Here is a 13268-nt window from a genome sequence, read left to right as displayed (position 1 = left end):
GACAGCAATCAGTGTAGCTACTGTGGCAACACTGTTGGCCTCTATACACTCTAACTCCTTAAAATTATCACTTACTTCAACCTTCAGCACTGTGACACTTTAATAATTCACAATAACATGCAGCTACAATGCCTAATAAAAAAGTGAAGCATCCAGAAGACAAAGTCAGATGTCAATGTAAGTAATCTTGTGCATTACACATTACGGGCAGGTGTGTACATGATTGCAGTTGCAATTCTCTGTGACAGGCAAAATGGTCAATAGAGAGCATTAGTGTTGATTATGTTTAGTGTTGTTATCAGGTCTGATAGAATATCTAACGGGTGTGAACAGTATCGGATGTTGAGAGATCACTGTGAAGGACATGGAGAAGCCATTACTCACATCAGACAACATTATTAGCATCTGAAAGCATTTGAAAGAGGTCTCATTTTGGGTCTCCATTGGTCAGATGGTTGGATCATGCAATATCCATGTATTTGGGGCATTCAGTTGTGGAGTTCATGGAAATATGAGGGAAGGTGTACTCATCATCAAGGTTCTGGTTGACCGTGTCTGATCACTACAAGGGAGGATCACTGTGTTGTGCACCAAGCATATAGTAACCTCTTTGCATCTGAATAAGAAATGAACTCCCTGCAATATTTTGTGTCATCCCATACCATTGGTTGGAGACTGGCAGCATCTGGGCTAGGAAATTACCAATCCTTGCCTAGGCTGCCTTTAACACCACAGCACAAACAGATGCATTCTCAGAGTGGTTCCAGGACCAGGAAATATGAGCACTACCCCAGATGAACACCATTGGTGAGTACGGTAATGACCTGGGGAGAAATCTCATTTTCCCAGTGGTTTGAAGAGTCACAGAAGCATTATGTCTGTCATCATAGTGTGCACAGCCACAGTGCATGACTTCAGGTCATGATGGGGAAACTGTGATGGCATGACTGTAAATCATGTATATCTCCATTGCTCAACAGGACAATATCCATCCCCACATCATAAAAGTTTTTATGAAATATCTTGATCTGAAGGTGCTCCTGTGCCTATTACATCTCCAGCTTGCCTCAAAAGAGGACATAATGGCTTTATGAGACCCTCACCAACTGAACCAGTACATGCATCCAGATTAGAGGGATATGACGCCACACTGCTAAGTAGGTTCATTCTATCAAGTTCTTTGTAAATTTGAATTGATATCATAATAACTGAACAGTATCACATACCCTCACAGTTCATGAAGTTTCAATTTGTTTCCTTCTTCCGTTCCAGGCACTCCACTTTTTCTGTCAGGTGATATTTATCTTCTATCTCCAGTAGATTAGATTAGATTAATACTTGTTCCACAGATCATGAATACGACACTTCGTAATGATGTGTAACGTGTCAGTTTAATGAAAGATGTCTGTACAAGATATTACATTACACAAAATATTGCATGACACTAATGCTTAAGTTAGTTTTTTTCCCTCCCTTAATTTATATCTAAAAATTCAGCCAATGAGTAGAAGGAGTTGTCATCTAGAAATTCTTTTAACTTATTTTTAAATGCTGGTTGACTATCTGTCAGGTTTTTGATGCTGTTTGGTAAGTGACCAAAGACTTTTGTGGCAGCATAATTTACCCCCTTCTGTGCCAAAGTCAGATTTAACACTGCATAGTGAAGATCATCCTTTCTCCTGGTGTTACAGCTATGCGCACTGCTATTACTTTTGAACTGGGCTGGATTATTAACAAAAAATTTCATAAGTGAATATATATACTGTGAGGTTACTGTGAGGATCCCTAGATCCTTAAATAGATGTCTGCAAGATGACCGTGGGTGAGCTCCAGCAATTATTCTGATTACACGTTTTTGAGCAATGAATACTTTTCTACTCAATGATGAATTACCCCAGAATATGATACCATATGAAAGCAGTGAATGAAAGTAGGCATAGTAAGCTAATTTACTGAGATTCTTATCACCAAAATTTGCAATAACCCTAATAGCATACGTAGCCGAACTCAGACATTTCAGCAGACCATCAATGTGTTGCTTCCAGTTTAACCTCTCATCAATGGACACACCTAAAAATTTTGAAAATTCTACCTTAGCTACAGACATATGTTCAAAGTCTATATTTATTACTGGAGTTGTGCCATTTACTGTACGGAACTGTATATACTGTGTTTTATCAAAATTTAAAGAGAGTCCGTTTGCTGAGAACCACTTAATAATTTTGTGAAAAACATCATTTACCATTACATCACTTAGTTCTTTGTTTTTGGATGTTATTACTATACTTGTATCATCAGCAAAAAGAACTAACTTTGCATCCTCATCAATATGGAATGGTAAGTCATTAATGTATATCAAGAACAGTAAAGGACCTAAGACCAAACCCTGTGGGACCCCGTGCTTGATAGCCCCCCCCAGTTTGAGGAATCAGCTGTTGTATTACCAGTTACAACCACAGCAATGTTCACAGCTTAGATCAGATTCAGTTTTCATTCCTTACAACCAAGAGTGAGATGATTCTAGTGAGTGTGGAACATGTCAGAAGTATAATTAAAAAAAAAAAAAAAAAAAAAAAAAAAAAAAAAAAAAAAAAAAAAAAACCAGAACATTTGAATATACTATAATACTAATCATCTGTCACAAGATTGTTAAAATATGTGAATACATTATAATAAACTGAAACTGCTAATATTTACAGGATTAATACACTGTCAGAATGAAACATATTTATGCATTTGTAACAAATGTATCATATATAGAATACCCTAATCTGGACTGTTGTGACCAGGCACTGTCAAAACTGAAATCTAAGAGACATTTTTATGTAAGATGGTCTGAACGCAATAGAGAACCAATCTGCCAAAAGCAAGATGTTTTAGCACACAATTTGCTGAAATCTGTCAAAGGAAGATGCTTTAGCACACAATTTGCTGAATCCAATATTGAATAGTCACTATTAAGATATTCATCTATAGAGTAGTAGGCATCACCTACCAAAAGGTCTTTCAAACTCTGTTTAAATTGTGCTTTATCTGAAACCAAGTTTTTAAGGGTTGCTCATAATTTATTGAAAATGTGTGTGTTCCTGAATACTGAACTCAGTTTTGGACCAAGGTAAGTGATTTTAGGTGTTCATGTAGATTTTTCTTATTCATAGTATTGATACTGTGCATTGAGCTACTGCTTGGAAGTAGAGACATACTATTTGCAACAAATTTCATTCATGAATAAATATACTGACAAGTGGTTAGAATACCTGTTCTTGAATTTACACCACAAATGAGTCTTATTACACAACATGGCACTCTGAAACCTTTTTCTGGTTTGATGAGTCACCCAAAAATATGATCCCATATCACATGATAGAACAAAAGTAAGCAAAGTATTTTCAAATTTTTATATTTGGCATCTTCACATTGCAAATACAGACTTTTTTAAGTACTTTCATAATTCTGTTGTATTTATCAAGCTGTATTCCCATAAATTTAACACTGTCAACCTCTTCTCTCTGCATGTCTTTATATTTTATACTCATGCTCGAGGGAAATCTCTTACAGGTTTTGAATTGCAATTTCTAAGTTTAATGATGGTGAATTAGCTTTAAACCATTTATTAATTCCAGAAAAATATGATTAGGAGACATTTCTAAATCTGTACTTGACTTGCTATTTATTGCTAGGGTTTGTAGCATCTGCAAAGAAAACAAACTTAGCATCTGACATTGTAACAGACAAAAGTTCATTAGCACACACAAGAAAAAGCAGCTGACCAAAGGTGGAATCTTGAGGAACACCATATGTAATTAATTCCCAGTCAGATGAAGACTGAATGCTTACTCAACACGTATTTTGCAATGACATCCTTTGTCTCCTGTTAGTTAGGTAAGACTCGGACCATTTTGCAGCAATGCCTCTGACAACATAATATGCTAATTTATTTAAGAGAGAGCTGTAATTCACATAATCAAAGGCTTTTCACAGCTCGCAGAAAATGCCAGCAGCCTATAATTTGTTATCTGGTGAATTATATACATTCTCACTGTACGTGTAAATAGCCTTCTCTATATTGGAACCGTTAAGGAACCCAAACTCCGACTTGGATAGTATATTTTTTTTAGTCAGATGCTTAAGAAGACACTTGAAAACAACCTTTTCAAATATTTTTGAAGAAGCCAGAAACAGAGAAAATGGTTGATAGTTCGATGGTATTTTTTGAGGTATTGATGGTATTTTTTCTTGTAAAGAAACTTAACACAGCCAGTCTGGAAATCTTCTGCTGACAAGAGATTGATTACACAAATAACTTAAGATAGATCTCAACTCACATGAATACTCCTTAATTAACTTTGTTGAGATCTTGTTACTTTGATTTTAGAGATTTTGTGATAGATGTTACTTCTTTGGGAGAAGTAAGACTGCCATTCCCAGTTCACTGAAGTTATTTGTAGAGGCTGGTCTCAGATATTCCATTGCACTGTTTACTGCACTTGATAACTCCAAGCTGTCAGTAACAGAAACAAAGTACTTGCTTAAGATATTTGTAACACTACATGCACTTGGTACCAATTCCCATTTATTTTTAGAGCTATCTGTTCCTCTTTCTTTCTGGCCCCACCTGTCTTTGTCTTCACTATACCCCATACAGTTTTTATTTTGTTGCATGATGTTATTATCTTTTCCTCATGATAAAGCTGCTTATATTTCTGGATTATCTGCTTCAGTTTTTTGTAGCATTCTTTTGCAATGGGTTACAATGTTAACATCAGATGGTTTCTATATAGTAGATACAGTTTCCTTTTTGTCCCACATGCTAGTTTTACCCCTTGTGTAATCGATGCTTTATTTTTAGACTTCAGTTTGATTTGAGGTACCTTTGTGGGAAAACAATTTCCAAATGTGGAAGTGATTTTATACATAAATGCTTTGTATTTTCTATTTGATTCAGAAGTACTGTAAACATCTATCCAGTCTAGGTCTTTGAGCAATATCCTAAAATTCTCAATTTTTTTCTGATTTATTATTTTCCTGTATGACAATTTGAATGATTTTATATCCTGATGAGTTTCATCACTGAACATAAGATGCTACATGTCATGATCCGATAGCCCATTTACTATCGCTTTTGTGATATAACTTTTTTCCCTAGGCTTGTCTACAAAGATTTTATCAGGAGCAGTCTTACAGCATTTACACACCCTATTTCAAAGTTCACAATAGGAATTCAATTGAATGACTGTCTCCTGGTAGCAATAATTGATCACTAACAGACCTTTTTAATACATTCACATTTAAATCGCCAGCAACCACTATTTCCTTGTTTTTTACTGAGAGATGGGACACTTTAGCTTCCAGACTTTTTATGAAGAGGTTAAAGTTTCCTGGAGGTGCTCTGTATATACTTACTAGTATAAATGGCTCAGCTACTTCTGTCGCACAAGCTTCTAAGTGCCGCTCTGAGCAAAATGTATTAATATGAGTATTCTTGAAATTAAATCAGTTTCTGACAAATGTGGCAACTTCTCCTTTCTCCCTATTTTTTCCATAAAAGTAAGAGGCTCACTTAAATACTGTAACGTTTAACACATCTTTACCAGCAGACACATGATGTTCAGAGAGGCAGATTATATCAACTGGGTTGCTCAACTCTAATTCTTCAACACAAATAAGCAACTCATTAAGCTTAGCTCTCAGTCCTCAGATACTCTGATCCAATAAGGATAACTAATGTTGTGCACTGGCTGAATTACAACTGGATGGGCCTAATTTTTCTGTCAATTTCTGAACATCTTCAGTTTCAATTAAGGGCTGTTTGAATGAAATGTGTACATTAAAATTTGCTTTCTGGCAGCCTATTTTATTAATGTGAATGCTATTTTTAACCTGTCTCTGAACATCTTTTGGTTCTTCCCTCCCTACCCTACAAAACCTGCTGTCCTGTCACTCGTAAGCACTGGTACTTTTCCACATACAAGAATGCCCCCCCCCCCCTTAAGTTATCTGCTATTAGCCCAGACAGTTTGGCCTTCCCTGTTGAGGTGAAGACCATGTCTAGTATAGTCCCACCTACTGACAGAGTCAACAGGAGCCACACCATTATGAGACCCCATACATGAGCCAAGCAGCCGTTCAACCTGTAAATTAACTCTCCTAACAGAAAAGTTTAAATGAGGCCAGTCATTGCACCTCAGAACTGCCCACCACCAGTATGTCTCATTGTTGAAGCTATCTTTATCAGGTCACCCTCAATTGAATAATCAGGGTCCCTGTCTATGCTGCTGCATGCCTCACCCACTATTAGCACAGTGTCTTCCTTTGTGAAGTCTTTGCAAAGTGAACCTACATCCTCTATCACCTGACTCAGGCTTGCACTAGATTACATGTCAAAAAGAACTGTAAACAAAGAAGTGTGGCTGCCTTGATGAATCCTGATTCCCTAAAATTCCAATAATAATTCCATAAGTAGTAAATGTTCCTTTATGTTCCTTTCTGAACTTCATCCTCACTAAATGATCTATGTTGGTATTTGCATTATCCATATAATGTTTATCCCCCAGAGTTTCCAGCTTCAGTGATTATCTAGCATCTTCTTATTTCTTGAATATTACTTCACCAATCTTCAACACAGTTTTTTTTTGTTTGCATTCAGAGTCACAGCTGTTCTTTCAATCACTTTTTTGACACAGAAAAGCAGGTCACCATTTAAGATTTCTCATGCTTATTTCTCTCAACTGAGATTGCACAGTGGTCCCCTGCAAAGATGGTGACATCAGACTTCTCCACTCCATCTGACAAATTTGCTTCCAACTTTGTTCAGTGTTGTCCAACAAACAATATATAAAATGTGATTCTTGAGTTTCTCCTGGCGTATTTGATAATCAAAATATCCACGGGTGTACTGCCGGTCTATAGTGTCCAACGGGCACAATATTTCAGCGATCAAACATGTCGCCATCATCAGGTGAACTGACGGACTGAGCTCCTGTGAACGTGCCGGCACGGAGATCCGTACGCTATGTCTGCTCAGGGGGAACTGGGTGTCAGTGTGATGGCTCTGTCCGCCGTGGTCGTCACAACTATGCGTTTGCTCGATTTACTCTTCATTAACCCAATCGCTGGTTCCCAGGCCTTGCTAAGATTATAGCCACAGTCACAGTTTATGAGGTCGTCATTGGTGCGAATTTCGATGGCCTCTCTAACAACACTGTCCCAGTATCTTGACGTCTGTACCAGAATCCTCGTGCGGTCACACTCCATAGCGTGATTTTCCAACAAACAATGTTCAGCGACTGCCGACTTGCTCGGATACATCAGTCGAGCGTGCCTCTGATGTTCACGGCATCGATCCTCGACGGTACGCATCGTCTGACCAATATACGACTTCTGGTACCGCCTAGACTATATGGACTCCCGAAGGTTCACAAAGAGGGGGGTACCATTATGCCCCATTGTCAGCAACATCAGGGCACCTACATATTTGTTGGCCAAATACCTGACGGGAATATTAAGTCCTTATGTGGGTAAATGCCCTCATCACGTCCGCAATTCCGTGGATTTTGTTATACACCTTGACAGCTTCAGGTTGGATGAGTCAGATATCATGGTGAGTTTTGACATCGTTTCCTTGTTTACGAGGGTACCCCTGCGAGAGTAGCTAGAGTTGATTGGTCAGAGGTTTGACGAGAATACCACTGAACTTTTTAGGCATGTCTTGACTTCCACGTATTTTCTTTTTAATGGAGAATACTACAAACAAAAGGAGGGAGTCGCCACGGGTAGCCCACTCTCACCGGTGGTAGCGAATTTGTACATGGAGAACTTCGAGGAGGAAGCCCTGTCGTCATCCGAATGGAAACCTACTTGTTTTTTTCCGTTACGTGGACGACACGTTTGTCATCTGGCCACATGGTATGGATAAACTCCTTGACTTCCTTACACATCTAAACTCCATACACCCCAACATCAAATTCACTATGGAGACTGAAATGGAGGGTAAATTACCTTTCCTTGACGTCTTGGTCAGGAGAAGGGCTGACGGCACCCTAGGTCATGGGGTGTATCGAAAGACAACACACACTGATCTGTATTTGCACGCAGACAGCTGCCACCACCATTCACAGAGGAATGGGGTATTTAAAACTCTAGTACATAGGGCGCGCACTATCTCTGACACAGAGAGTCTACCCCAAAAATTGGAACATCTGAGAACCGTGTTTCGAAAAAATGGGTACTCAGAGTGGCAGATCCAACGCGCTCTCCGCCCAACCACTGCAGCACAACCTGTTGAGATGGATGAAGTCACGAGGGAGGAGGTAGGCACTGCATTTATTCCATACACAGGCACACTCTCAGGGAAAATCGCCCTCATTCTGAAGAAACACCGGGTCGGAACTGTGTTTTGTCCTCCGAATAAAACTCATGCACTGGTGGGGAGCCCCAAAGATGACCTCGGTTTGAGGAAGGCCGGCATGTACCAGATTCCGTGTCAATGTGGCAAGTCGTATATTGGTCAGACGATGCGTACCGTCGAGGATCGATGCCGTGAACACCAGAGGCACACTTGACTGATGTATCTGAGCAAGTCGACGGTCGCTGAATATTGTTTGTCGGAAAATCACGCTATGGAGTGTGACCGCACGAGGATTCTGGTACAAACGTCGAGATACTGGGACAGCGTTGTTAGAGAGGCCATCGAAATTCGCACCAATGACGACCTCATAACCGTGAGATGGATGAAGTCACGAGGGAGGAGGTAGGCACTGCATTATATAAGATTATAGCCACTATAATCTTAGCAAGTCCTGAGAACCAGCGATTGGGTTAATCAAGAGTAAATCGAGCAAACGCATAGTTGTGACGACCACGGCGGACAGAGCCATCACACCGACGTCATCTCAGATGCCGTCGCAATCTGTCCCACCGCGCTACCGTGGCGCGGGGCGCAGACGGCGGAGGGAGCGCGCCGCGGGCGGAGGGTATTTAAATCGGCCGCTGCCGCGACCGAACCCAGTTCCCCCTGAGCAGCCATAGCGTACGGATCTCCGTGCCGGCACGTTCACAGGAGCTCAGTCCATCAGTTCACCTGATGATGGTGACATGTTTGATCGCCGAAATATTGTGCCCGTTGGACACTATAGACCGGCAGTACACCCGTGGATATTTTGAATATATAAAATATTAACTGTCACAAGTGTAAGGAATAAAAATGATTACACACCAACCTGGAATGGAAACCTAGCACCAGTGACAAGAGTTATTAGTGACTGATTAGCACATTATCAAGAATAATACACAGAAAAGCCGTGAACAAAACTAAAAACTATGCCTGGTAGCTGAAAGAAAGCACATGTCACACTTATTTACAAGAAATGTAATAGAAATGACCCACAAAATTGCAACCAAGTATCTTTGACATCAATTTGTTGTAGAATCTTAGACCATATCCTGAGCACAAACATAATGAGATATCTCAAGTAGAATGACCTCTTCCATGATCAGCAGCATGGGTTCTGAAAACACCAATCATGTGCAAACCAACTCAGTCTCTTACCATGGACATCCTGAAGGCCAGGAATTAAGGCAGCCAGATAGCTGCATCATTTCTTGATTTCCAAAAAGCATTTAACTCAGTGTCACACCTGCACTTATTATTGAAAGTATGATTGTACAGGTTACCAAGAAAAAGTTGTGACCTGATTGAGGTTTTCTTAGTGTGGAGGGTGCAACAAGCTATCTTGCATCAAGAGTCATCAAAAGATGAAGAATTAACTTCAGGCATGTCCCATAAAACTGTATTGGGAGCCTTGATTTTCATGTTGTATACTAATTACCTGGCTTATAATATTAACATGAGTCAATTTTGAAATAATGCAGTTTTCTGTAATGTAGTACTGCCTGAAAAAAACTGAACAAATATCTAGTATACATTGATAAAATTTTTAAGTGGTGCGAAGATTTGAAATTTTCTTTAAGTGTTCAGAATAGAAAAATGTGCACTTCACAAAACAAACATAAAGCAGTATCCAGTGAGTACAATAACAACAAGTCATAATTGAAATCAGTGAATTCTTATAACAAATACCTGGGTGTAACAAACTGTAGGAAGATGAAATGGAACAATCATATAGGCTAAATCACAGGTAAAGCAGGTGACTGACTATGATTCATTGGTAGGTTACTAGGAGAATTCAGTTAGTGTACAAAGGAGACTGCTTGAAAAACATTAGTGTGACCCATCCTAGAATATTGCTCAAATGAGAGTGACATATATCAAAGTCAGTTAGTTGTTTGGTCAGTTAGTTAATTAGTTAGTTAGCTAGAACTAACAGGGGCTGCTGAATGTACACTAAGATGGACAATAATGAATGGTGACAGGTTTGTTCAACAAATAGGGTAGCATCAATGAGGTGCTAAAAATCTTGCAGTCATTTGGAGGTAGTATTCCATGAAAGCCCACACACAAAATTTAAAAACCAGCTCTAAATGAGAAAATTAAAAACATTCTATAAACCCCTAAATGTTGCTCCCATAGAAAGCATGAAGACAAAATTAGACTAAAATAGTGTCCATAGAGGTAATTGAGCTGTCAGTCATTCTGCATTCTATATATGAATGGATTGGCAATGAGCCCTCATAAAAGGTATAATGTCCTCTGACTTCACAGTCACATACAGAGTATAGATGGAGATGCAGAGAAATAAATGTTTTAGTTGTGAGGGTGGAGGTTTGGTAATAGCAAGTGGATCTTTTGGCTACAGGTTTTGTTATGTCAGCTGAATGTGAGCTGTGCTGAGCATCACTTTCAGTATTTCCTTTGTAGCTAGTGATCCTACAGTAATTTTCAACAGAGTACAGTTAGCCACATTTAAATTTTTTATTTCTGTATAATACAACCTGATGTTGTGTATCTAAATATGAGGTACTGAATCTTGAAACATGTAGTACAATTTTAATAAATTAAACTGTGGTTTAGTATGGTGTATAATGAGTCAGTCAAACAATTTGAAACATTTAATCAAATTTCCAAAAGGGGAAGATCATTCTAAGAATTTCTCTATTTTTTTTTAGTCTAGCAATACTACAATTTAATGAGAGATCACATTATCTTCTTTACTGTGTCACAAATTATTACCGGTAGATGTAACGGCAACGAATTTCTGCTGCAGCTCCTACATGAGATGTCATGGGCTCTAATGCTGCTATGATGTAGAGAAAATCTCTAAATGACAGCGATGATCTGTTGTAAATGTCAGCTGACCTGTAAAATGAAAGCTACATTTTTGAAATATTGTATGCTCACTTAATGTTTATTCCTGAATGTACATACTAAACATAATGAAAAATATAAAATAAACTTTTAAATAAATCATATAAAATATATATGAGAACATGCAAATAATCTAGAAAACATATGAATAATCAGTGAAGCACTGCAAACAGAAAAGAAATATAATAAATAACAGTTTGACTCCTGTGAATAATAACAGAAAAATAGAATTCTATTTTCACTTGATTTCTCATAAAATAAATATTACCGGAACAAATTCTGTGCCTCATCTGCATTCCATCCCAAGCGAATCATGAATCTTGTAAAGGCTGCCCTGCTCATATACACACTTGGAAAAGTGTGTAACATAAACTCTCTGAATAAATTTTCTTGATCTGCAAGGAGAAAATTGATCACAAATGTAGTAATACACTTTCTATCAGATCTGTGATTAATGTGTTTACTAAGGTTACCTTTCTTTGACAATGATGCAGCTTCAATAAGTACTTCATTTGTTGCAGCACTTGTTTTACGTTCTGGCACTACCAGTAGATGATGTTCACAGATTTCTGTAAATGTGCTCAAAAACCTATCTTCCAACAATGATTCCCATGGGCCATCAGGAAAACTAATCAATGGTGATTCAGGATAATTTGGAGGTTTAAACTGTCCTCTAACCATGTTAAAAAGTTGAATAATTTCTGTCCCTTTCAAATTATCTATGACAGACTTAGTAGAACTCATTTCATCACCTTGTACCCATCGAACATTTGGTTTCTGAAAAAAAAATAAAAAAAAATTACAAAAGCATATAAGCCTGGTACACTGTGGATACATGTACAATGTGATGTTGTAAATCTTATTACAGTCTGCATGTATCATTTTTTGGTATCACTTACCCTTCTAATCTTCAAGTCCTGAACATATTAACTGAAAGGGATGGACGTAACTAAAATCAACATGATGTTTCTACTATTGTCATTATATAAGGACTTTCACTGGCTAAAAGACTGAATATCTACATCTACATCTGTACTCTGCAAACCACTGCAAAGTGAATGGCAGAGGGTCTGTCCAAATGCACTGGTTATTGGGGGTTTCTTCCCACTCCATGCACATGTGGAGTACATGAAGAATGATTTGTTTGAATGTCTCTGTGCCTGCTGTAATTACTTTAATCTTGTCCTCATGATCCCGATGTGAGTGATTTGTAGGGGCTTCATTTAAAGCTGGATGTTGAAACTTCGTTAGCCGGCCAACTCCAACTGTGACTCACTGATATTATAGTCAAAGTATCCAACATTTTTTTCATTTTGTGAAGCGCACAGTTTTACATTTCTGAACAGCACTTTGACATGTTATCAACATATGCTTGAATATTTATGCAGCTTTTTTCAGACAATACTTCATTATAGGTAACTGCATCTTCTGCAAAAAGTCTGAGGTTACCATTAGTGTTGTTCACACAGTCATTAACATAATATGAACAAAAAGAACCCCAGAACTTCCCTGGAGCACTCCCAAAGTTACTTCTACATGACAGTGACTCTCCAATCAAGATAACATGCTGCATCCCCCCTACCAAAACCATCCTAAATTCAGTTACAAATATCACTAGTTACCCTATATAACAGAACTTTTGAAAATAAATATAGGTGTGTTACTGTTTTCAGAATACACGCTGGTTGGCATGGAGGAGGCCATTCTATTCAAGACGCTTCATTATGTTTGAGCTCAGAATATGATCTAAGATTCTACAACAAATTGATGACAAATGTATTGGACAGTAGTTTACTGGATTATTTCTACTACCCTCCTTGTAGATGGGTGTTACCCATGCTTTCTTCCAACTGTTGGGCACAATTTTTATTTTCATGGCTCAACAACAGGGTATAGTTAGTATAACTCAGCTGCAGATTCAATACAGAATATGATAGGGATTCCATCGAGCCCTGGAAATGTGTTCAGTTTTAACAATTCATTTGTTTCTCAACACCACTGGCAG

General features: G+C 38.3%; 1 protein-coding gene across 3 annotated transcripts in view; it reads right to left on the bottom strand.

The window, feature by feature from the left end:
• The window catches only part of LOC126272461 (uncharacterized), a 531522-nt gene that overhangs the window by 422098 nt on the left and 96156 nt on the right, over positions 1–13268 (bottom strand). For all 3 annotated transcript variants that reach the window (XM_049975341.1, XM_049975356.1, XM_049975349.1), the window contains exons 3-5: positions 11737–12040; positions 11532–11658; positions 11129–11254 (exon numbers count right to left, since the gene is read on the bottom strand). In XM_049975341.1, the coding sequence (XP_049831298.1) occupies positions 11129–11254; positions 11532–11658; positions 11737–12040 (557 nt within the window). The remainder of the gene's footprint in view (positions 1–11128; positions 11255–11531; positions 11659–11736; positions 12041–13268) is intronic.

Source organism: Schistocerca gregaria, chromosome 1 (assembly GCF_023897955.1).
Source record: "Schistocerca gregaria isolate iqSchGreg1 chromosome 1, iqSchGreg1.2, whole genome shotgun sequence".
In the NCBI taxonomy this organism is placed as follows: Eukaryota; Metazoa; Arthropoda; class Insecta; order Orthoptera; family Acrididae; genus Schistocerca; species Schistocerca gregaria.
The sequence above is the reverse complement of the archived record's forward strand: the minus strand, read 5'-3'. Positions and strand labels throughout refer to the sequence as shown.